The 26,139-nt window shown below is 37.0% G+C and overlaps 1 protein-coding gene across 1 annotated transcript in view; it reads right to left on the reverse strand.

Annotated features, from left to right (window-relative positions):
* LOC133252773 (EGF-like and EMI domain-containing protein 1) overlaps positions 1-26,139 on the reverse strand; it is a gene marked incomplete at its 5' end in the record, with an annotated part of 608,340 nt that overhangs the window by 100,166 nt on the left and 482,035 nt on the right. The window contains 9 exons of the mRNA XM_061425692.1: positions 2,459-2,587; positions 4,016-4,144; positions 7,746-7,877; positions 9,706-9,891; positions 10,261-10,383; positions 12,446-12,568; positions 18,470-18,607; positions 22,069-22,191; positions 24,126-24,245. Coding sequence (XP_061281676.1) covers positions 2,459-2,587; positions 4,016-4,144; positions 7,746-7,877; positions 9,706-9,891; positions 10,261-10,383; positions 12,446-12,568; positions 18,470-18,607; positions 22,069-22,191; positions 24,126-24,245 — 1,203 coding nt within the window. The remainder of the gene's footprint in view (positions 1-2,458; positions 2,588-4,015; positions 4,145-7,745; positions 7,878-9,705; positions 9,892-10,260; positions 10,384-12,445; positions 12,569-18,469; positions 18,608-22,068; positions 22,192-24,125; positions 24,246-26,139) is intronic.

Here is a 26,139-nt window from a genome sequence, read left to right on the forward strand (position 1 = left end):
ATGAGGCAATTAATTTTTGTTGTTTAAACCACTTAATTTGTGGTACTTCACTGTAACAGGACTAGAAAACTAATATAGGGTTGCAAATTCAAGCCTCTTAGGGCCAAGCAAATGGCATTAATAAATGAAGCCTCAAGTCTGAGCAATGAGTCCTGAAGACCTGGAATGTGTATGTTTTTTTCTAAAGAGGATCACATTCCAATTGCTAACCACCATTGCCACCACCACCATCTGCTTTTTAAATTTTTGAGCAGATGAGTTATGATTTGAATGTTTTTCACCAAAATATCTGATATTAGCTTATGAAAAATGTAAGAATTATTACTTTAAAATGTGATGTATCCTCTAACCTTGGAACAATAACAGAAATGATGCTATCTTTTTTCTAGGTTTGTTCTAGGAGGAATCCAGTGCTTTGTGATACATCGTCAGCACCTGCATTGTTCTCATTTACCCATGTCTTCTCTCCTGTTCTCTGTTCCTCGTCCATACCTTTTCTCATGTTGTTGCTGTTCACTGCTATCATGCCCGACTCTTGTGACCTCATGGACTGTAGCATACCAGGCTCCTCTGTCCTCCACTATCTCCCGGAGTTTGCTCAAATTCATATCCATTGAGTCAGTGATGCTATTTAACCATCTCATCCTCTGCTGCCCTCTTCTCCTCCTGCTCTCAATCTTTCCCAGCATCATGGTCTTTTCCAATGAGTCGGCTCTTCCCATTGGGTGGCCAAAGTATTGGAGCTTCAGACCCAGGCTTGTTTTTCTATGAAGCCTTCACTGGCTCCCTTATTGGAGAATTCACTGCTTATTCTGTTTTTAAGGGGCATGCCTTTTCTAGAATAGATAAGGTCCATGGACATTCAACTAAAAATACAATGTAAGACTCTAAAAGGTCTCTGATATTTTAAATAGGTCACAGTATTACTGAGGTTCACTCAGGAAGGATTTTCAAAGGTGGGACTATGGAATAGGTGGAAGGGTGAGGTGCAGACTGTTTCAGGTTCACGGGGACTTGCACAGTGTCAAGGTGGGATGTGAAGGTGGGCACCCAGAGCTGTCCCAGTAGGAGATAGCTTAGAAGCTACTGATGAGCTGAAACACGTATTGGTGATGGTGTTTTCTTCCATCTTTGACAGTATGTGATTGCTGGTCACAAATGCAAAATGAATAGCATGATTTAGACATTTTAGGGATTTTTTTTTTTTTTGCACTAGAACTCAGTGTATTGGACTTTTGATGTTTAATTTTCATAAAATGTGGAATGTCCATTTAAATGAACTATTAACATCTCCCTCTCAATATTAAGGTAAACATTAACTAGGAAAAAGACTTTAGAATATTTTTTTTCACTCATCAAAATATAGATTCTATAATGTAAGGAGGCTAAATAAAGACTAAAACAAAAATTGTGATATGTATATAATATGATTGTATAAAATACGCTATGCTTTTTACTTTCTTCCTTTGTCTAATGTAAAAAAAGAAGAGATGTGCTGCTCACCATTTTGTTCCACAAGTGGTAAGTCCTAACCCATTGAAGTTGCTTATGAACAGTAAACTCTGAGAAATTCAGGATGAAAAACAGGATGAGGCACTCTGTGCTTTGGATAAACACGCCCTTAGATGGGTAGATGCATATCTCAGGAAGAATTTCAAAGAGCCAGATTCTTTTATCAAAATGTCTTTTATATATATATATATATGTATATGTATATATACAGTCAGACATGACTTAGCAACTGAGCAACAACATACATTTTTTAGTAGAGTCTTATTTTTTTTTAATTACCTTAAAATATTTACAGAGAGATGGATTTATATAACTTGGTGATAACACTAAAAATGTCAGGGTATTTCATATTATTGTACTTCCTCTTTAATAATATATAAGGCATTTTACTTTACATAAATGAATAATAATGTAAAATATCACACAACAGGTGTGGTGCCAATTAAGTCAACCCTAAAATTAGATGATGAGTATGGGCAGGTAGTGTGTGCATGTTCACTCAGCGCTTGTCATGTCAGATTCTTTGTGACCCAATGGACTGTAGTCCACCAGGTTCCTTTGTCCATGGGATTCTCCAGGCAAGAACACTGGAGTGGATTGCCATGCCCTCCTCCAGGGGACCTTCCCAACTCGGGGATGGAACTCGTGTCTCCTGCATCTCCTGCATTGATGGTAGATTCTTTACCCACCGAGCCACCTGGCAAGCTCAAGGAAGGATACAAATATATATAAATAAATTGGCTTCTCCCTTACCTCCTTGGAGCAGTTTCCTCAGAACTAACTGAGTGGCTGTCTCCTGGGCTCTAGTCTTCAGCAAGACCTTGATTAAAACTTAAGCTCAAAACTCTGATGTTGGATGTTTCTTTAAGTTGACACTAAATATTTTCAGTAATTTTCTGAGCTTTCTGGCTTCACACACAGAGAAAATTTAGTGCCTTAGACTTACTCAAATGACAAAACCTCCCATAGCGCCCTGGCTCACACAAACAGGCTCCATATACACTGTGGCAATGGCCATTGTTGGCACAGTTACATTTCCTTTTGCAATTCTTCCCAAAGAATCCTTTTGGACATCCTGGAGGGTAGAAAGACAAACAAAGTGAATATTTGCCCACATGCAAACCTCACTAGAGCTATTGTTATGTAAGATAAGGAGACTGCAAAAGGTAAAATGTTTCTAATCTGATTAATCAAGAGACTAGAGATTTTTAAAAAACTACCCCTATGATTTTACATCATTTGCCCCAAATTCTGCAATGACTTGTCATTGCTGTCAGGTTAAAAACTCCAAGTGTAACAAGAAATGAGCCCCTGTGCTGGCTGACCTTATGTTGCGCTAGTATCTCCCTGACTTTGGCTCTATCAGCAGATCCCTCTCAGGCACCCCTAAATCACCTCATTCTTTCTCACTTCAGAGTCAGGTCACACATGGCCCCCTGAATCTGCTGTGCTCTTCCTTCTCTCTTGCCTTGCTTCATGTTTCCTCATTATGCACACTTCTGCTTAAGGGTCACTTCTCTACAAGTCATTCCCTGGCTCACACAGTCTGCATGGCCCTCATGGTTCAACCCCCAAGCACACATTAAGATTTAACTTGAAGTACCTACCAACGTGTGTAACCTGTGTCTGCTTTGAACAAGACTGTGAGTTCCATGACGAAAGACCGGGGTCTGTTTCATTTTTGTTTTCTCAACACATCATAAAGCCTGGCACAGTGTCTTGCAACACTTAATACATATATTTTGAATAAATGAATAAAAATTGGGGGATGAATAACTAGGGTGTGAGCATGAGCCTTCCTGCACCTCTCAGAGAGCAAACTAAACTTGGGTTTTCTCTCTCCCCAGTTCTACAATCTGTGAGAATCTAATAAACTCTCCATGATTTCTGGCAATCCCTGAAGACTTACATCTTCATGACTCTCTGCCTTCAGCTCCTGGGATTGTACAAGCAGTTTCTTTTTTTGTGTTTTATCAGCCCATGTAGAAAATGTGGTCTCTTGATTGGTTTCTATGAAAAATCCACACACAGCACTCATTGGATGGGTATTTCGTAAGTTTTTCATGCATCATTTCTCCTCTCTCTCTCCTCTCCTTTCCTTTTCTGGTTTTTATCTCACATCCTCCCTGATTTGTCCAAAGAGCTTCATTTTCTTCTTTCTTTTAGTATGCAGAGCAAATCAATTCACCCAAGCCCCTGTGTGCAAACCTGTACACACAAACTCAACATTTTGCTCAGTGGATGAGAAAGGTTTTATCTGTATCGGGATTCATCCTGCCTGGATCACAGCTGGAGATTTAAGTACCACTTATTTTGTTCTCTTACACATTTATCAGTCAAAGCAATTGTGTGCTTGTGTGTATGTATGTATGTATATATACATACACAACCCTTTATATCTTCAGAAAAGCCCACCTTGAAAAATACAGACTCAGCTTTTATTCTATTTCTTATTAGAAACCTCAAGAACTTAGAGTTGTCTCACAAGACCAGACATTCCTACCGTCTCCACAGGTTTTCCCATGAACCCCTGGGGGGCACTTGCATCGCCCAGTCAGAGGGTCACAGGTGCTTCCATTCTGACAGTCACAGATGTCATCATACTGTCTCACACTGGTCTCTGGGGAACGAGCTATGAAGAAAACAGTGAAGGTGAACATGCAGTGTAACACATCATTGTGACACAAATAGAGAGAGAAAAACGATTGCCTATTAGAATTGATTCTCAGTAATTAAAGTCTCTGTAACTTGCAGACCCAGGAAGAGTCTCTGGCCTGTTCATCATTCCTGGGGGAATTACTGGTACAGGTAGTTAAAATGATGCTGACTAAAGAACTGCTAACAAGGTTTACATGCAAAATTTACCTTGCTCCTTAAACTTTTACCCTCACATTTTTGGAACTACATAAACATTTTTGTTGTACAGATGTCACTAACCCTAGTGAGAAACAAACTGCACCTTCCACTTTGAAAAATAGGAAGAAAATGTAGGAACAAAGAGCCATGTGTTTTTAACCAGAAATGAATGTAGCTATCTTGAGGATTCCAAGGTATTCTGCACTGTCAAAGACTGACAAAGACAAGCAATTGTTTTCTTTGGTTTGCTGTTTTGGGGGGAAGTGCTTAGTATTCCATTAAAAATAAATACAGTGTGGAAAATGTCTATGATTTTAAGCTTGAGTAAATACAGCTGTTGAGATCATTTCAGTAGCCATTTAAATTGACATTTTATCATCATTGGCTAAATACTAAAAACTACATTTTTATTACCTCTTCTATCTACCCCCTCTACACCATTCTAGATGCTAATATGGAAACATGATTTCTAATTCACTTTTTTCTTTGCTTTCAAGCCTGTGGTTACTATGACAAGGAAAGGAATAGGAAAGGGAAAAAAGGGAGCAATAAAGAAGTAAACTGGCAACAAACATGGTTGAGACCTGCATTACTAATTTACATGTAGTAACTCTTTGAATTTTTATAGCAACTATAGACTACACATTTTAAATATATAATATATATATGCTGCTAAGTCGCTTCAGTCGTGTCCAACTCTGTGCGACCCCATAGATGGCAGCCCACTAGGCTCCTCTGTCCCTGGGATTCTCCAGGCAAGAATACTGGAGTGGGTTGCCCTTTCCTAATCCAGGGGATCATGGATTTGCTAAATACTTCATTAACATCAAACAGAGCATTTATCTAGAGAAGAAAATTTGAAACCAAACATGTCCCAAACCATAGCTGGATGATTTGGAAAAAGATATGAATCTTCCCTCCCATATAATACATAGCCCATTCATTTGTCATATGAAAATACTTTAGTCTTCTCTTTCTACTGGAAAGACCCCTCTTTAATAACAAAGGAGATAGTCAATATGAAATCTCTTTAAAAGAAATGGAGTCCTAAAGTGTGCTGTTAAAATTAATATGTAGTAATTTTTTAGCTGTTTCCTTTGTAACTACTTGCTGAAATTCCTAAAATATCCAAGTAGATGTTTTCATTATAGACCAATAAATATACTGGGTTATAAGATCTAACCAATGGGAAAACTAACTTTCCAGATCCCTTAAGAAATTTTTTTTTATGTTTCTTGCTGCATAAGAAGAGCTGGTACTCTTAGAAATACTAGTGATGAATGATTGGTCATTTCCATTTTTACAGTTTATAGGGATTTTTAAGAAAATATCCTCACTCTCCCTTTTTGTTAAAAAGATTTAGTGATCATACTTTTTTCTTCCAGTTTGGATTGCTCTGTTTTAATTTTTATAGGAAAAAAAATTGAAAGAGACAGAGACGAAATGCAGAGAAGATATAAATTTCTGCTTTCAGGGCCAGACTGCCCTTTATAGGACCATGTGAACACTTAAAGAATCTTAAGTTTTTCCAAAGCCAAAGAAGGGGTTGTGTTATTTTCCTTTTATCAGGAAGTTCATTTTCAACATTTGTATATTAATTTTGTGTCAGACATATTTTATTCTCATGGATTTGCAATAGATTTCTACTTTTATTTCTCATGCTAACATGTTATGGATCAAGGGTGTGGAAGACACATATTTACCAACAAAATTTACAATAAAGGATATAAACATTTACTTCCTAATAGTCATGCAACAAGATTTATTTGTGTTTGTGCTTAGTCCCTCAGTGGTATCCAACTCTTTTCAATCTTATAAACTGTATGTAGCCTGCCAGTCTCTGTCCATGGGATTTCCCAGGCAAGAATATTGGAGTGGGCTGCCATTCCTTTCTCCAGGGGATCTTCCCAACTCAGGGATCAAATCCGTGTCTCCTAAAGTGGCAGGCAGATTCTTCACCCCTGAGCCACCTGGGAAGCCCAAAATTAATTTGATCCATTTTATATAGTTGACTATATCAAGTGGCCTATCAACATAGCTGGATGTCTCAATACAAAGCTTCACTCATTCATGCACTGTAGCCTCCAATTTGGAAACACGTAAATAAGCTCCCAGACTAGCAAGGGAAATAGAACAGGAGCATAGCTAACTTGAATCTGATGGAGACAGACAGACAGACAGACAAAGAGAAGGAGAGAGAGAAGCTTTAAATCCACTGGAAATATAAATGGCTGTTAGACTAGGGCCATCAGATAAAGCTTCATGCCATAAATGGCAATAGACAAAGATGGCAGTTTAGCAAAAGGCACAAAGCTGAAAAGAAGAATTAAGTAGTGAGTAGTTTAGTTTGCTGGAAATAATAAGCTGGTCAGAGCTGTGGATAAAAAGAGAGAAGGATTTATGAGGGCCTGATAATAGATGGTTGTCAGTGACTAGATTAGAAGCGTAAGCTTTATGTATCAGGAAATGGGACACTTCTGAAGCTGTTTGGGCAGCAGGGAGACAAGATCAGAGTGATGCTTGAGGAAAGTCCTCAGCAGTCTAACTGAAACCACTTCAGTATGTTATAATCCAGGTTTTGCTTCTTTTATATTTCATAATAGAAACAATATTTGTGCTCTTTCTTCCCATATTCAGGGGCTTCAAAAGAAAAATCTGTTCACACCATCTTCCAAGCCATTCACAAACAAAACTCTTTTATTAAAAAATTTATAAGAGAAATTTAAAAAGAAAAAGGAAATAAAGGTAGTCAATATATTTGAGTTTTATTACTTGGCAGTTTTAGTACCTGCAAATATACCTTCATTTAAAATATAAAGTAAAACATTTATTGGAGGTATTATTGTACAAATCATTGACATTTTCTCATGAGAGGCTTATATAAAAATCTTAAAATTGTCATTGCCTCTACTTACATAAGTTTTAAAGAAAAAGATAAGAAAACACAAACAAAAAAAGGCAACAGTTAAGCAGTTCCATTAATTGTACTTCATAACACAAATCATTTTACTTTTTTTTCTTCACAGGGAGTAGCTTGCCAGTGCCTAATGATTTATTTAAATGGAGGGATTTTTATAGGCCGAGGATATTAGGATCCTTTATTAACTTTCATGTTCAATGGATAAACAAGAGACAGCACATCAAGTTTCCCAGGGAACACAAAATTTCCCATTTTAATCACATGTTCAGTTTGAAACCTCAGTGCTTCACAGACATTCTTTGTGCACAACAAGTAAATTGGTTTCCCATCCCTATCAACCGTTAATCTTGTTAAAACATTTTGGGGAGAACACATGGAAAGAACTCATCACCAGTAGTTCACCAGCAGTAAAAGGAGAATTCATCACCCCCCACCCATGCTCCAAAGTATTACTTACTTTCATTACAAAGAATGCCTCCCCAGCCATCGGGACAAGAACACCCACTCTTTCCTTCCTGGCATCGGCCTCCATTCATGCAGTCCTCACAGCTCAAACTGCATTCGTGTCCGAAGGTGTTATCTAAACAAACTGGAATGCGATACAGTTTTAGTGAACCCTACATGTACTACCTACATCACTGAAAATGAAGATGAAACCCTTTACTTCCCCCAACAAATAAACATGCTCCTTGAGCACGTTTTCTAGAGTCCAGAAGAAGATAATGGCAAAGAGATACCTTTTAAAAAAGAGCTTGGAATGTAATCCCTAAAAAATATTTAGGATCTTTAAGAAAGTAAAAAAAGAAAAGAAAAGAAATTACCATTGATTTCTGAACACAGAAATAATGTTCCCAGCACTTTAGTTTGTGTGTGTGTGTTTCTTCTAGGCTTTTTTATACTTTTTTTTCCCCCAAGTAAGCCTTTTTACTGAGATTTAATATACAGGTAAAGAAATGCACAAAACTCAAATGTACCCTTCAGAATTTTTCCCCACATTGTCAACAACCTCATGTAAAAGCCCCCAGATGAAGATAAAGATTATTACCAGCATCACAAAAAATCAAAGGTGATTTGATGACTCTTAATCATTAGCCTTACAAATTAAGCACCATTCTGATTTATACTGCCATGGAATATTTACCGTTATTTTTGAACTTTATATGAATAGAATCGTAAAGTATGTACTCTTTGGTATCAAGCTTCTTTTCATTCAATATAATGTTTATGAAACTCAGCCATGTGTGGGTTCACTACTTTTTAAGTTTTGCCCATTTCATGATGGGGTCTTTCAGATGTCCCAGTTGAAAGCCTGTCATGTTTAGCGAGGCTTCTCCACCTTGGCAGATTCTGAATTTCAGTCTACCTCCTAACACCACAAAACTGCTGGTAACTGTGCTAAGCTCCTCACCCTCTCAGCAGCTATCTATAGATTTCCCGGCTTCTCTGTCAGCACTGCCCATCCATTAGCAGATGGCTCAAGGAGAAATGTAGCACAGACTGTCCATCTTACTTGTCTGAATGTCTCTTCCCTCTAGACCTTGGCCCTTCAAGTCCTAACTGCCCGGATAGCCTTGAACTATTTCAGTTGTGACTTTGAGTAGCCAAAGTATCAGAAGCTTGATTAAGAAACATTAAAGAATTTCTATCTTTATGTAGATGCAATTACTGATGTTATGTTTGACCATCACATATAAACAAATCTTCATTTTACTGATAGCATTCTGAGGCAATCATTAAGTTTGATGCTCTTAAAATACGAGGAATACAGGAAGAACAAAAAGAGCAGCTCTGTCTTACAAAGAAAAGAAAAAGCAGCAGCAGACTGGCTGCAAACTGTTACTTTTGAAAGAAGTTATGCTAATTTATTTTGATCAGAAGTGATTTGATGCTTGAGTTCTGTTGAGTGGATATATAAGAAAAACTGTGCACATTTGTAAAGATATTTTTTCTTGGTCCATTTGAGCATATTGAACCATTGGTTCTCTGCATTTTAAAATTTAAAAAGGATCTAGATTTTCAGGCTATTTAAAGTAAATTTTAACTATACAAAAATGACTTCTAGTTGAGTTTAAACTGTTAGAACTAAAAGACCCCAATCCTTGTCTCCACGATGCTAATTCAAATATATTTTCAACTCCATTTCACTGTATCAAATTTCCATCACCCTGCACCCCCTTGTCAATGCATACATACATAGCAACCCTTTATTGGCAAAAGGAAGATGGATAACAGATGATGAATTTGATAGGGAGCTGTGAAGAAGTAATTTTGGTCCCATGTCTCTTGTCAATATCACGTTAAAACGCTTTTATTTGGCATTAAATATTGATAACAAAATTGTCTATAAAAGAAATTCTGTGAATTATCTAAAAATAGAGGGAAGAGGTGATTATAATGAAACATGTTCATTTACCCACCAACATTGTGCAAATCAGTCAGTTCTCCTGGAATATCGTGTCCCTGTTCCTTATGGTCTTCATCTTCATGGGAGAGAGGCAGAGAGGTGGCCACATAATGAAGCAGATGAGGTGGGCTCTTGAATAGGAGAGCCAGAAACTTGACAATGTCTAATTCTTCTTCTTCCTCTAGTTCATCATCTAAAGCTAAGACCACACAGAGAAATGCCTGGATTCCACATGCTGGTTAAAAGAAGGAAAAACTGAGCGAGGGTTGATGAGAGAAATGAGAAGAGTTTGAACTAGATAGCCAAGGCAGGGGGCAGCTGAAAGGTAAAAGTCTTTGAGAAGACCATTTCAAACAGTCTATTGTAAATGAAGGTGAGACACAGCAAGCACAGAGTGGAAACTGCCACGGGGAGAACAAAAGGGGAAAAGAAAAGATCTTAGTCTGTGAAGCGAGAAAGGGGAGGACAGGTTGAGTTAAAGAATATATGGTCTCTGCACTCCTGAAGAACAAGACAAGGGCTGAAGTCATTTCGAAGAGATTTGATAGGATTCTTCACAGAGACTTACAGATGCAAGTTTTCCCATCACTTCCAATTCTGTAGCCTTCCTCACAAGAACACTCATAGGTTCCAACAGAATTGATACACAGTTGGTCACAGATGATACTGACATCCAGACACTCATCCATATCTAGGAAAATTGAAACAATATCTGCTCTTCAGTGTTGAGATAAAATAGACATTATGAACTCATGGGCATATTTGTCACCTTTATTAACTAATAATAATGTATTGCTATACAGAAAGTGTGTGTGTCTGTGTGTGCTGTGTGCTCAGATGTGTCTGACTCTTTGTGACCTCATGAGCTGTAGCCCTCCAGGCTCCTCTGTCTGTGGGATTTCCCAGGCAAGAATACTGGAGTGGGTTGCCATTTCCTACTCCAGGGGATCTCCCCGACCCCAAATTCTTCCTCAAGAATATCCTGCCAATTATTTTCCTTTTACTCATTTCCAAGTTTACCATCATTTATCTATATGCATAGACAATGTCTTTCTGAGATCTCGTTCATAAGATTTTGATGAAGAATTTAAAACGTACATAGTCTCAGGCTGTGTATCATTTAGCAGAATGTTCATTCACTCTTGAATTATTCAACATCTATGGCAAAGCATTTATTCAATGCATAATTTTGTACATGATTTGTGGAGAATTTCAGAGATGGAAGAATCCTAGGTTTTGATCTCATACCACTTACTGGTGTTAAATTCACATCCGAGCCCAGGCTTTGGTCAGTGTGTTCATGATTCTAAAAGGTCATTTACAAAACTGAGTTTCTAGGCTGGCCTCAGATTGTGGATACCTTTTCCATTTGGATGTGTGTACCCAAGTATGTATATTCTCGCCATATAATCATCTCTTGGCTCACTCTGTTTAATAGCAGATGGTACATGAAATTCAATTTTTTTTTGGCCCTGTTAATTGGATGGGAGGTGTAAGTAGTAATATGTTCTACTGTATTTAGAATATATAGATACCATAGTTGTATGTTCTTTGTTGTTATCGACACTGCAAGGCTGGGGAGTTTGGCATCTAAGTGAAGAAACACACCTAGCATCCTTAACAGAATTTAAGAATTTGCTTCTTTAATCCAAGGAACACTATTTCCTCTGAGGCATTAAAGTCTTCTTATGTAATTTGAATGTTATTGAAATAGATAACAATATTCTCATCTTTGATTTCAAGAAAAATATGGTTCAAAATAATGGTAATAATGACCACAAATAAAAATTTAAAGATTATATATTTAGGGTAAACTTGGTAAAGTAATTTTTAGCAATGACTTATATGAGCCCTTCACAAAAATGTGAATTTACTAAGCTAAAACTCCTCTATGATAGGGGCCTCCCTGGTGGTTCAGACAGTAAAAAATTTGCCTGCAATGCTGGAGACTTGGGTTCAGTGCCAGGGTCACGAAGATTCCCTGGAGAAGGGAGTGGCAACCTACTCCAGTATTCCTGCCTGGAAAATTCCATGGACAGAGGAGCCTGGTGTGCTACATACATGGGGTTGCAAAGAGTCAGGTAGGACTGAGTGACTAACAATTTCACTTTCACGATATTATAAAAATATATGTCAGCTAGAAATCCTCTAAAGGGTAAGCAACAAATCAGTTAGAAAATTATAGAATGACTCATCTTGAAGCTTGCATTAGCTAGATTAACATCAGATATATAAAGGAATCTGATACTATGGCTCAAGAAATGGCAATCCTTTTGCTGCTGCTGTCTAATTAAAATAACTTTCAATAATCAACTCGGTTTCCTGTCATGATTACCTTAAGTGACTCCTGTAGCATTATGCTATGGCTTGCTGGAATCTCTCACTTGCCTATGTGTATTAAGTTAGGTACAAGGGATTATGGACCAATGAATATAATAATAATACTAATAGCTACTTTTAGTTGAGTGATTTCTTGATGTCAATCACAGTAGCAGGCCCTTTACATTGATTACATTTCTTAATTTATCCAGTAATCCCATAATTGTCTTCACTTTACTGATGAGGATTTGAGGCTCAGCGCACTGAGTGTCACCCACGTTCATACAATAGTAAGTGGCTGGACCACAGAGAGATCCAAGTTTCTTTAAGGTGAAAACCTTCTCTTTCTCACCCTAACTCTCTGCCTCAGATATTCCTCCTCCGTTGATTGCCCCGTCACAGCAGGGATTTCATGTTAGAGCTCAGGAATTTACCATCACATCCACAACCATCAGAACTGATCTGAAAGCCTTCCTGACAACTGCATTCATAGCCTCCTGAATAGTTGATGCAGAACTGGGCACAGCAGGCTTCTCCACTGTCACACTCATCAAGGTCTAAAGGGGAGAAAAGACATTTTTGTTATTTAAGAGATATGAATTTAATTCACCTATAGAGATGCTGATAAGCCCCACTTCTAAATTAAAACCATTTTACTAATTATTTTCTATTTCTCAGGCTACGGAGTACAGACACTGAATAAACGATAACACGAATGAGGCTTGCATTTGGGTTAATGTTTCTGACATGCTTCTCCTATGCCTAGTATTTATTTGAAAAGCATGTAAATAATCTCCAAATTCATTTATAAGCACAGGGAAAGAGCTCTCTGCTATTTTTCCCGTTTAAACAGCAATCTGGCTGAATAAACAGAGAACCTGAAGAACAACAATTTAAAAAAAGAAAAAAAACAGCTTGAGAAGCAGAGCTAAAATATTCCATTGAGTGAACATTTAACAGCTACAAAAAGGAGGCAGTCTTAGGCCCCTATGTGTGTGTCCTAAGAGCTTTGGATGAAAGAATGCTCCCAAGGAAAAGAATTCACAGGACTGGGAAGACAAGTGGTTAAAGGCAATTCAGAGACAGCACAGACAAGCATCTTAAACATTATGTATTAAATTACAGAATATTTCAGGGCATTTGCTTGAACTTTTTGATGCTACATTGATGGGGATGAGTTTTTACTATAATTGGTGACACTATTACCCTGGATGGAGAAGGCAATGGGACCCCACTGCAGTACTCTTGCCTGGAAAATCCCATGGGCGGAGGAGCCTGGTGGGCTGCAATCCGAGGGGTTGCAAAGAGTCGGACACGACTGAGTGACTTCACTTTCACTTTTCACTTCATGCTTTGGAGAAGGAAATGGCAACCCACTCCAGCGTTCCTGCCTGGAGAATCCCAGGGACAGGGGAGCCTGGTGGGCTGCCGTCTACGGGGTTGCACAGCGTCGGACACGACTGAAGTGACTTAGCATTACCCTGGAATGTCCTATCAGATAGACAGTTTTCTAAATTATGATCTTTAAGTCTCCTTCGGCACTGTCATTCTAGAATTCTACAATCTGTAATGTATCTTCCTTTATTTGCCCTAGGGAGAATAAAAATTAATCAGAATAGATCAAACTGAAACCTTTCAGCAAAGGGTAATCTATTTATTCTAAGTTTTGAGATAATCATTTGTAATATATTTGGCTAAGGGGTAGAACAGACTCATCGCCCACTGCTAGCTAGACATCTGGAAATTGTGTGGTCAGGGTTTTTGGCTATAGGCCTTCAATTCTACCCGCTTTGTTGAGCTGTTAAGTTGGGTGGCCTGTCAGTGCTGAGCTTACAAAAATCCCTTTGCTCCATAACTACGTGAACAGCCAATATATAAAAGATCAGTGTCTCAATTAACCTTGGAAAGGGAACCAATGTAAGAAAAGGCAGACAAGAGAAAGGAAAGAAAATGCAATCAATTAACCATCATTAGGGGTCACCATAAAATATCTAAATGAAGGTCATTTGGACACAAAACATTCTTTTTCCTGCAAAATGTCACAAGCAGTGCTACTCATAAAATTCTAGCTGATATTTTTTTCCCTTTCTTACATTAAAACTTCCTTTGTCTTTTGGATTACATAGCATGGATATAGAAGGCAAAAAACTTAAAACTTCAGTTTTTATCTAAAACATTGCTTTTAAAATCTTTTTTATTTTTTTAATTAGAGGATAATTACTTTACAATATTGGGTGGTTTTTGCCATACATCAACCTGAATTTGCATTAGGTATACATATGTCCCCTCCTTCTTGAACCCCTCTCCCACCTCCCTCCCCACCCTATCCCTCTAGCTTATCAAAGATCATGGGCTTTGGGTTCCCTGTTTCATAAACTGGGAATTCATAAACTGAATTCCCATTGGCTATTTTACATATGGAAATGTATTAATGTATATGTTTCAATGCTATTCTCTCAAATATTCCCAGCCTCTCCTTCCCCCACTGTGTTCAAAAATCTGTTCTTTATCTCTGTGTCTCCTTTGCTGTAATGCATGTAGGAACATCATACCGTCTTTCTAGATTCCATATATATGCATTAATATACAGTATTTGTCTTTCTCTTTCTAACTTACTTCACTCTGTGTAATAGGCTCTAGGTTCATCCACCTCATTAGAACTGACTCAAATACACTCCCTTTTTATAGCTGAGTAATATTCCATTGTGTTATATGTACCACATCTTCCTTATCCATTCATCTGTTGATGGGCATCTAGGTTGCTTCCAGGTCCTAGCTATTGTAAATAGTTGCCGCAATGAACACTGGGGTTAAAATACTACATTTTAAGTTTTTTTTTTTGGGGGGGGGGTGGTTTCTTATTTCAAGATTTTTTAAAAAGTCTTCTCATATACCACCAGAGCCTCTAAATACATACATCTCATGATTCCTTATTCTATCTAGTATCACATCATATTAATTGGAAAAATGAGTTATTCAATCTATCATTTTATGATCCATTTTGGATTCTTCTTCTATTATCATTCCTCTGGGGCTATTTCTTGTCTCATGTATAGAACTCATTAGAAATCCAATGCATCCTTTCTTAAAATGCCCTGTCCCTTCAAGCCTTATATCATGTTTTCTTAAATTTCTTTATTCCTTCTCAGATCTTTTTTTTTTTTTTTGGTAAGATCTTATTTTTAATTCCTCTGCCTCTCTGATGATCATATTTTTCCTACATTGGCCAATATACCAAATATTACAACACGGCAGAGAAATTCACCTGTAAATTTAGCTCTAATCAAAAATACAGAATCAATTATAGCAAGTAAAACAATTTAACATTTCAACTATGACTTCAGAAAAGCATCAAAAGTAAACCTGGAAAGGACTTGATCTTCTGTATCTGTTTCCCACACATAGTCACTGAATAAAGCACCAAAGAGTAGAATAATATTTTTTCTGATAACTACCAATTGTTAAATTTAGTGAACTTATTGCTGGTGAGACACTTGTATTTTGTATAGCTGTCTTTCAAATTGTGTTAACACATCACTAGGTTTTATCCCTAATAAATGCTTGCATTTGGGCAAGACTGACCATTTGCAGACTAGATGACTTTACATTTATTTGTATGTTCTCATGTAAGAAGAAGTAAATTCTAAAATAAGCTAAAGAGAAAATTATTTCTCTCATGCATAAATGTTTTTACAAAGCATTCATGCCTTTAATCTGTTCTCAGGCAAGTAGGCAGACTATGTATATGCACACTCCAAACAAATCATTGCCTTTACTCTAGAGAATATTTGGTTTTTAGGAATGAGTGTTATTTATTGTTGGAAAATGAAATAAACTTGAGCCATCAACAAAATAATGTCATCATGTTGACTGCTGAAATCTCATAAATGTGTAATTTTCTATATTTTGACCCTGGCAGATGTGATTTTTGCTGGCTGTAAATATGAACTTTACCAAATTGTACTTTTCAAAGAATCAGGAAAGATATCAAATTATAAGCTGCAAACAAAAGCCTTAACAAAATTCCAGTTTCCCTTACCGAACAGTGAAAAGGAGAGAATAAGAAGGAAGGAAGGGAGGGAGGGAAGAAGGGAGGAGGGAAAAAAGAAAAGAAGTTCTTTATTTTTTCCAGAGATCCAAATGCTAGCAAGGTAGAAATCTATAAGCATATTTTTCACTACATAAGAAGGTGCAAGGCAAGCAACTGGCTTCATTAAGCTAACCACTGTAGACTCTGAGAAAAATGCAGAAGGTGATGCTGGATTAAGAAATAACAAGCAAAGACATTGTTTTGGTTTAAAAATTTATGAAACCCAAATACTTTAAAATCCCTTAAAGTTCACTCTGTCACATTAGTGCCAAACTAAAAAAATCCCATCAACTTAGGCTTTTGGAATTCACCTCTTCCCTTATGGTACTTCAATTTATTTTGAACTACACTGAGTAGCATTAGATGGTCGAAGTTTTTTTTTTTTTTCAGTACTCATATCATAATTTTTAAGAAATATTTTTGTGATAAAACATCACAAAAGAAAACATGCAAATAGGGTATCCTAATTTTCAAATGATGACAAATTGTTTTCGAGGCTTGTAGGTGCTCTCAGACCCAGGGCACACAGTAATTTAGTTTGATGTTTGTGTTCAGTAGTTCAGTTGTGTCTGACTCTTTGCGACCCCATGGACTGTAGCCTGCCAGGCTCCTCTATCCATGAAATTTTCTGGGCAAGAATAGTGAAGTGAATTGACATTTCCTTTTCCAGGGCATCTTCTTAACTCAGGGATGAAACCCGAGTCTCCTGCTCCTCCGGCATTGGCAAGGGGATTCCTTACCACTGTATGACCTGGGAAGCCCCAACGTATTGCTGAATGACTACTATGTTCTGATTCCTGGCCACACGGAGGTCTGAGGTCTGTAAGGGTTGTAGGAAACTTCACCTTGGGAAGTCTGTTATGTAAATAAAGGAAAAAATGCTCTTCCATTCAAGAGCTTTTTAAAAAATGCAACAGTATACCAGGAAAGTCTGAGGCAAAATAGCTGCTTCTAACAAAAGGGAGGCTAAGGAAGAGGGATAGAGTGATGTCAGGGAAATTTCCTGCAGGAGTAGGAAAACTAGAGATGCTCACTCTCCCAATTTTTGGTAGATATTCCTTTTTCTCAGAAGTTCTAGATTAAACATTTCACTATGGAGCAAGCTGGGGTGGAATTTATTCTTCTCATTGTCTACAGTGACATGTTTTAATAATATGTTGAAAAAATTATGTTGAACTTCCTGATGTTCAAGCTGGTTTTAGAAAAGGCAGAGGAACCAGAGATCAAATTGCCAACATCTGCTGGATCATGGAAAAAGCAAGAGAATTCCAGAAAAACATCTATTTCTGCTTTACTGACTATGCCAAAGCCTTTGACTGTGTGGATCACAATAAACTGTGGAAAATTCTGAAAGAGATGGGAATACCAGACCACCTGATCTGCTTCTTGAGAAACCTATATGCAGGTCAGGAAGCAACAATCAGAACTGGACATGGAACAACAGACTGGTTCCAAATAGGAAAAGGAGTACGTCAAGGCTGTATATTGTCACCCTGCTTATTTAACTTCTATGCAGAGTACATCATGAGAAACTGGGCTGGGCTGGAAGCACAAGCTTGAATCAAGATTGCCGGAAGAAATATCAATAACCTCAGATATGCAGATGACACCACCCTTATGGCAGAAAGTGAAGAGGAATTCAAAAGCCTCTTGGTGAAAGTGAAAGTGAAGAGTGAAAAAGTTGGCTTAAAGCTCAACATTCAGAAAACGAAGATCATGGCATCCGGTCCCATCACTTCATGGGAAATAGATGGGGAAACAGTGGAAACAGTGTCAGACTTTATTTTTCTGGGCTCCAAAATCACTGCAGATGGTGACTGCAGCCATGAAATTAAAAGACGCTTACTCCTTGGAAGGAAAGTTATGACCAACCTAGATAGCATATTCAAAAGCAGAGACATTACTTTGCCAACAAAAGTTTGTCTAGTCAAGGCTATGGTTTTTCCTGTGGTCATGTATGAATGTGAGAGTTGGACTGTGAAGAAGGCTGAGTGCCGAAGAATTGATACTGTGGTGTTGGAGAAGACTCTTGAGAGTCCCTTGGACTGCAAGGAGATCCAACCAGTCCATTCTGAAGGAGATCAGCCCTGGGATTTCTTTGGAAGCCTTGGAATATTTTCTAGAAATAAAACTGTTAAGTCACATATATCGCTAATAAGTTTTAAATCTTCTTTAACTTCAAAGTAAAACACTATGATATCTTCTGTCCATAAATATTTCTTTTACATTATCCAGTAGCCAAAGACACTGTTCATTTTACTTGTAGTTTGAGAGGTGTAGCTACATTATAGCACCAAGTATTAGAGAAGAAAGGGCTAAATGAATCCAGGGCAACTTCTGAAGGAAGATAGCATTCACCATACATTACCTATGCATGTTTTCTCATCTGAATCGAGCCGGTGTCCATGGTTACAGGAGCATCGGGGCCCACCAACTGCATGTTCACAGTGATGGGAACAACCACCATTGTTCTTTTCACAGCTATTGACAATTTCCAATTCAATCCCTTTCCAAAACAAGCAAAGGGAGGATTATTAGCATAACAACAGAGAAATATGAATACATGGCAATAATGGGTACACTCTCTCTCTGTTGGGAAGAGGACAAACTTTATTGGAAATTTGTCAACACTCTGAGCATATAAAAGTTTGAGAACTATTAAGCATTGTACATATCTGACACTGAAGTGAAGTGTTAGTTGTTCAATCATGTCCTACTCTTTGTGACCTCATGGACTGAGCCCTCTAAAGCTCCTCTGTGCATGGAATTCTCCAGGCAAGAATACTGGGTAACCATTCTCTTCTTCAGGGGATCTTCCCCACCCAGGGGTTGAACCTGGTCTCCTGTATTGCAGGTGGATTATTTACCCTCTGAGTCACCAGGGAAGCCCTGTGCATATTTATATCATATCAAAATAATAATAAATCTATAAATAATATTAAAATGACAAGGTGATACAGAAAGGTAATGAGTCCACCAGTGGTTATTAAACACATCTTAAAGGATACTTACCTATGGCAATTTTTGGTATTTTCAGAGTGTAAATATATATGTGTGTGTGTGTGTATTGAATCAATGATCAGAAAGCAAATAGTTTGCCAGTTGACATATCTGTTCTCAAACTAATGGTATGTTAATATGTGCCCCTTTCCTAGGCTGTGAGCACTGTTATGGAACAAAAATATGAATACAAAACCAATGAGTTAGCTGATTATATGTAACTAGCATCATCTTTATAGCTATGATGTATGCAAGAGTCATTTTGTATATAAACATCCTATTAACTCAAACACCAATTTGCTGATTGTGGTACATGCCACTAATTGGGGGCATTTGAGGGGACATCTACCTCAGTGTACAGATGCCAATATTCCTGAGCCCACAGGTATTATAATCAATCATTTTCTAAGTGAGAAAATGAAAAATAAAAGAATGCTTTGAATCGTTGTGAAAAATATGGAATTAGATACTCTGCTATTTTCACCATTGGTCTCTGTTCTTCATTTGTGTTGCTTAGACACACCTCTAATGAGAGTGACTATGTTGGTTCATTTCCTTCCATTTTTACCTCCTGAATCCTTTGAAAGAAGAAAGATGGGAAAGAACAGAACAAAGGCACTCAGGATTGTGGCATTCTTTGAAAGCCTATATTACCATTCAAACTGTTGAGGTATCTGCTGTTTTTCTTGTATGGTTACAGTACAGAAATCATACTCCGGATCTCAGCCTCCTGTCTATGGTAGGCAGCAGCCTTATGTGTCCCAGAACAGCCAGGACGTATCCCTGTCTTTGTGCTCATCCCTCTGTGCCTTCATCATCTTGTATTACGCAGCTCATAACAGATGTTCAAAAATAGGTTTTGAATGATTGACTAAACAAAAGAAGGATTATGCTAATCAATTTATTGTTGAAAATAAGAATGCCTTTGGGTTTAGAAACAGCTAGTTTAGGACTGAGCTAAATGAGAAAGCTAAAGGAAAGATTGAAATAATTAAGGGAACTGATATTTTTCACAATATGTTAACATATACTCTTTAGGGAGACATATTTCAAATTTTGGCTCTGGTTCTTGTTTTTCTCCTGTGATCAATGCAGCTCTAAGATTGCTGGAGGTAATTTACTTTAAATATAAATGGTATTATTGGAACCTCACAAAAACTATACGAGGCTAAAACAAGTGCATACTCACCTCTAACTTACCAACAGAAGTAAATGTTTTTGATATGGATGATACAATTAAACTATCATACTTAAAAATATGCTTTAAAAAGTTTAAAGACTGATCCCTGTGTTTTCTCATAGCAAATAATCATTATTTGCTCAGTATATTAAATATGCATTAAATGTGTATGGAGTTTAAGTTCACTATATATTGCCTGGTAGTTGTAGAAAATTTTATTTAACCATGCTGGATCTGGAATTTTTAAATTTCTAACCCCAAGATAGTGATAGTTCATTCATAGAACACATTATGCTATACAGTATTTTGAGAACTTCTGAAAAGAAATGATATAGGTACAAAATATCATTGTCTTAGGAAAAAGTTAAAACGATATTTGCCTAAAATAGGCTGCTATATGAAGAGCACATAATTTATTGTTAAATATGACCATGTTCTGAAAATATTTACTCCACCTACAAGTTTTGAAACATTCATTTTCACCAAGAAAGTTTTGTATGTCAGTTAGTAAATATTGAGGTCTGGTGAGAGCTACACAAAGAACTTAGCCAAATATTCACATAAGGGAAATAAATGTAAAAATACACTTCAACCAAATGTATTCAACTCTAGGGCAAATTGCTTTCCCAAGTAAATTCTACGAAAGCTTGAACCTCACGACTCATTAGCGATAATGGCCCCCTCTTTCATGATAACTGAGAATGCACCAATCTGATTGCAGGGGTTTTTATCTCAGGCATCTGTAAAATGTCCTCATCTCCTAAACCTCTGACCACATTAAAAAGCCAAAATATTAATAGTACTGAAAAATCCATCGACACTTCTCTTTGCCTGAAAGAACTCCTCGGGGCACCAAGAGAAAGACTCACTTTGGAAAAAGTTATATCCTAATTAGTAGTTAATTCTTCCCTCCCATCTTACTTCGTTTGCTCTTTAAAAGATAAATATCACCGCAGCAAAACTGCCCCGTCTTTAGGCAGTAGAAATAAACCAACAGAGTTTACGGCTACACTGGCAACCCAGGCATTAAATAAATGTAGAGCTTTATGCAGTGGAGGAGAATGAAGAAGTTAGTGACCTTAAGACTGTCTCTTCATGAGAGAGCTTAGATAAGAACACTAGCTGATTTAATCTGTCACTGTATTCTTCTTCATGATCAAAGCTGATCAAGAGATGTATGATGTATACAAACACATAACAAAGTTAAAAGGATAATATATTTGGAGCTTAGAGACACTAGTTCAAGTTATAGTTCAGTCACTGACTAATTTTATATCATTGAACATTGGGCTTTGGCCCTGATAGGAGAGAACTGGGAAGGGCATCTTTGGAGCTGAGATCAGAAATCAGACGTGGTACTACCATCTAGGCCTGCCCCTCACCCTACTGGTTCTTTCTTTCTTTCTGGCTCCTTTCCCCTGAGTGTTACACTGGAGTTATTAGTGTCCAATAAATATTGCAGGACAGAGGTGGTGATGGATGACAGACTCCTCACAAAGGAGACCCATGGGTCCGAGAGAGCCCCAATCCAGAAGACCTGAGACTTAGTCCTTGTGGTCTACAAAGAGGACCATGATGCTGACCACATTCTGTGGACTCTGGGCTCCTATTTCATCAAATTAAAATGAGAGGGTTGGCCTTCTAAGCTCCCACTCCCACCCTACACCAGTGGAAAACATTCTAAGGAGCTCTTACTTTGGCAAGTTATTCAGCACAATCCTTTTATTACTCTTGCTTAATACTTGTAAAATGCCACACATTCCTGGGCTGCGATCACTGTCACTTACTGTAACACTGTTTTCCATCAGCTCCCAGTTCAAAACCAGGTTGGCAGGCACAAGTGAAAGATCCCACTGTGTTCACACAGCGATGGCTGCAGGGAGCAAGCCTTTCAGCGCATTCGTTTATGTCTGCAGAGAGAGATACACAGGAGCTGTGTCTTTGAGCTGGAATTAAGACTTATTTACAACTATAAACATGAATGAAAGCATCCCCTCCCCTTCAACCCCTGACAACAATGCCAACAAATATAACAGTAAAATATCACATAGGCTCCATATTTGCAAATAAACCAATGTAAAATGACAAGAACTCTGTGGCAGGTCTCATTCATGTTCTTAAACACTTTTTTCCATTAGAACCTACTTCTTGTTGTTGTTTAGTTGCTCAGTTGTGTCCAACTCTTTGTGATCTCATGGACTATAGTCTGCCAGGCTCCTCTGTCCACGGGATTTGCCTGGCAAGAATACTGGAGTAGGTTGCCATTTCCTTCTCTAAGGGACCTTCTCTACCCAGGGACTGAACCCACTTTGCCTGCATTGGCACATGGAGTCTGTACCACTGAGCCACCTGGGAAGCCCCATGAGAAACTGCTGCTATCTATTAATTTGAAGAAAGAGAAAACAAACAAAAATAGACCTTTTCTATCCCCTAACAATACAGATAGAACACTTTAATTTGTCATTGTGAATATATATTAAATTCTTAACCAAAATTGGTATCTCTCTGACTTAAGACAGTACAAGTGGCCCCACACAAGGCAGATTTGGAGTCTTCTTAAGTAGCAATCCATAGTATATGTTCCACATATGATTGTCACAGTGCCATTTAAAACCTGGTGCCCTCTCTTTCTCGACACCAATAGACAAGTCTATTCAGTATAACATCATTTTGTGGCCCAGGAAGTTTATGCTCCCCTTACTCCACACCTGCCTTAAATGAATAGGTTTCATTATCATTTTTCCAAATAGAACTTCCTCCTTATATTGTCCTGCATGTCACTCCCACCAGGACTCTTAATTTAAGAGAAATGCTTATCTTTCTAAGGTATTTACAAAACTCTAAGTAGGCAGAAACTTTGGGGACAGTCTTTTTAGGAATATCACTCCAGATATCAAAATAAAAATTTGAAAAAGATATTCTATAAATTATGGCTATATATATATTTCTAAATTTTCCACAGGTATTTAATAAGATCCTATTTTGTGCCAGATACAGAGTAAGGTAGGTTCTATGTAAACAGAGGACCAAAGCATAAATGTTCTGTGTTAGAAAAGTATGTTTAACAATCCACAGAAAGTTTTATCTTACTTTTGGCTTAAAGGAAAAAAAAAAAACTAACTTAACACTAATTTTTATGTCTAATTCTTTTTCAACTTCTCAAAGCATTATCAGTCACATTAGTCAGGAAACATTTTATATTTTCTTAATTAACCCCAATAAACTGTTTTTCATTTCATGGAAATGTCGTGATAAAAATGAAGGATTCTGTGATTTCTCAGAAGTTCTTAAAACAAAGACAGTCCCACAGGAATGACTTCATTTATTAGTTCTGGTCATGAAGTAATTTATCATTTTCATCTTTGAATTGAAGTATGTCTGTTTTGCTATTTCTAGGAAATGGAAATATGTAACCTTGTATTTCTAGAGTTTCTTTCTCTTTGGTTTTAATTATTCCTAACTTCTGAGAACACTCATTTGCACATACTTGATTTTCAAAGGTTAGCCCCACCTTCTGTAGCCTATAATAAAAAAACTCCCTGTGCAATTATGGAAGGTTTTGAAATATTAATTTTGGAATTCATTTCAGAATGAAAAACAGAAAACAAAAAGAATTAATTCTGAAACTACACAGATTATTTTTTGTAACTAAAAATTTCACTGAGCTTTTGTATTAAATAGTATCATAAAAAATACCTTTCAGAATGATCAAATAAGAATATAAATGTTTCTTTTTAAGCATAAATGAAAACACCTTTCTCCTAGCTGTTCTGACTATTCAAAACTGAATTACCACAAAATTGCAAACAATTACCCAATTAATCCATCAGCTTCAACTTCTTACCGGCACAGCCCTTTTTGTCTTCAGATAGTTGGTACCCTGGGTGACAGGCACACCTGGCCACGCCATTCTCACTCTGACAGATGTGGGCACATCCATTCCCACCCATGCAGGGGTCCATCTCTAAAAGCAATTAAGCAGTGAGAGTTTGTAATTCAATAACTGTAGAAAAACGTGCAGAGCAGAAGTGTAGATAAAGACACAAGAGAACTGGGACCAGAGGGCTTCTCATGTTAGGATGATAAGGCCTTTGGAAAGTCTTTCCCACTTTCAGATGGGAAATGGGTTCCCTATTTTCTGATCTGAATTCCAAAATCTGAACAAATCTAAACATGAATCAAGGTCAAAGAACTGGCTAATTTTACTCTTTTTAAAAGTCTATCTGCTGTGCTTTTGTACCCAAAGTTAAATAGAGCCAGCAGGAAATCCTCCATACACCTTTGCATTTTTTTCTCTTTCACTCCCCACTTACTCTACTCATTTGCACAGCAGTTATCCTCATATAAACCTTTCACCTCCTCTCTATTTCCTCTGCCTTGGAATAAGCAACCACGGTGTGAAGAAAAGGCCAACTGGAGTAAAATGGAAGAGTCTTAGCTACAGCTACCATGGAGATGGAATAAAGAAGTTCACATCCTACTGAAATTAGTCAGTGACCTCCTTCTGACCTCCTCCCCTTATTTGCTCTTTTCTTAGTCTCAGTCATATTCTTTGGAAGTCCAAAGTAATGTAAAGCCACATGTTACATCCAGAGTACCTCCACACAGAGCTTATTTGTTGAATTCATGAGTTAAGTGATCCTGGTCTAAGTATGAGAAACAGCCTTGTCTACATTATAAGCTGCTGGGGTGGGAATTTCTTCTCTTGCATGCTCCCCTTTCCTTTTTTAAAATAATGCACAGAATACAAAAAAAAAAAAAAATGAATAAAGCTACCTTGTCTCCACATTTACTCAGTTTCATGCAACCACTATCATACATAAATGCTTACATGCTTTCATTGGTTTCTTGCAAACCATTTCAGACTTTATGAAAATATAAGTGATACAAACATCTTCTATCTATCTATCACACATGCAATACACATTGTTCTGCTTCTTGCTTTTATGTAGGGAGAGATTGAATTAAATTTGTAGATCAATTTGGGGGAGTATTGTCATTTGAACAATATTAGGTTATCTGATCCATGAACACGAGATGTCTTTCCATTTATTTTAGAATCTAACTTATTTTAACAATGTTTTATAGTTTTCATTACATAATTTTTGCACTTCTTTTGTTAAATATGTTCCTATGTATTTTATTGTATTCAATGCTATGGTAACTAGAATCATTTCTAGTAAAAAAATGATTAAAAATCATTGATTAAAAATCAAATAATGATGATTAAAATGGTTTTAATAATGATTAAAATCATTATGATTTACTATGAATCATAGTAAAATCATTAATTTTACTTCCAGATTTTTTAGTTGTATAGAAATCCAATTGATATTTTACATTTTGATCTTTCATCATGTAACTTAGCTGAATTTCCTTATTATTCTAATAGCTTTTATTTTTTAAGGTGTATTTCTTAAAATTTTCTGTTACAAGATCCTGTCATCTGCAAAGAAAGATAATTTACTTCTTCTTTTCTAACCTGGATGGCTTTTATTTTCTTGCCTTTTTGCTTTGGCTAGAATGTCCAGTACAACGTTGAATAGAAGTGGTATGAACAGATATCTTTGCCTCATTCCTGATTAGAGGGGGGAAGCTTTCAGCATTTCATTATTAAGTAAATATTAGCTGTGTATTTCTCATAGATTCCATTTATTGGTTGAGGAAGTTCTCTTCTATTTCTAGTTTGGTGAATTCTTTTATCATGAAAGGGAACTAAATTTTGTAAAGTTCTTTTTTTTTTACCTGCATCTATTGAGATGATAAGGTTGGTTTTAATATGGTATATTTTTAAATACATAATTTTTAGATGTTGAACCCATCTTGATTTCCTGAGATAAATCTGATTTGATTATAGT

This window comes from Bos javanicus, chromosome 1, assembly GCF_032452875.1.
Source record: "Bos javanicus breed banteng chromosome 1, ARS-OSU_banteng_1.0, whole genome shotgun sequence".
Classification (NCBI taxonomy): Eukaryota; Metazoa; Chordata; class Mammalia; order Artiodactyla; family Bovidae; genus Bos; species Bos javanicus.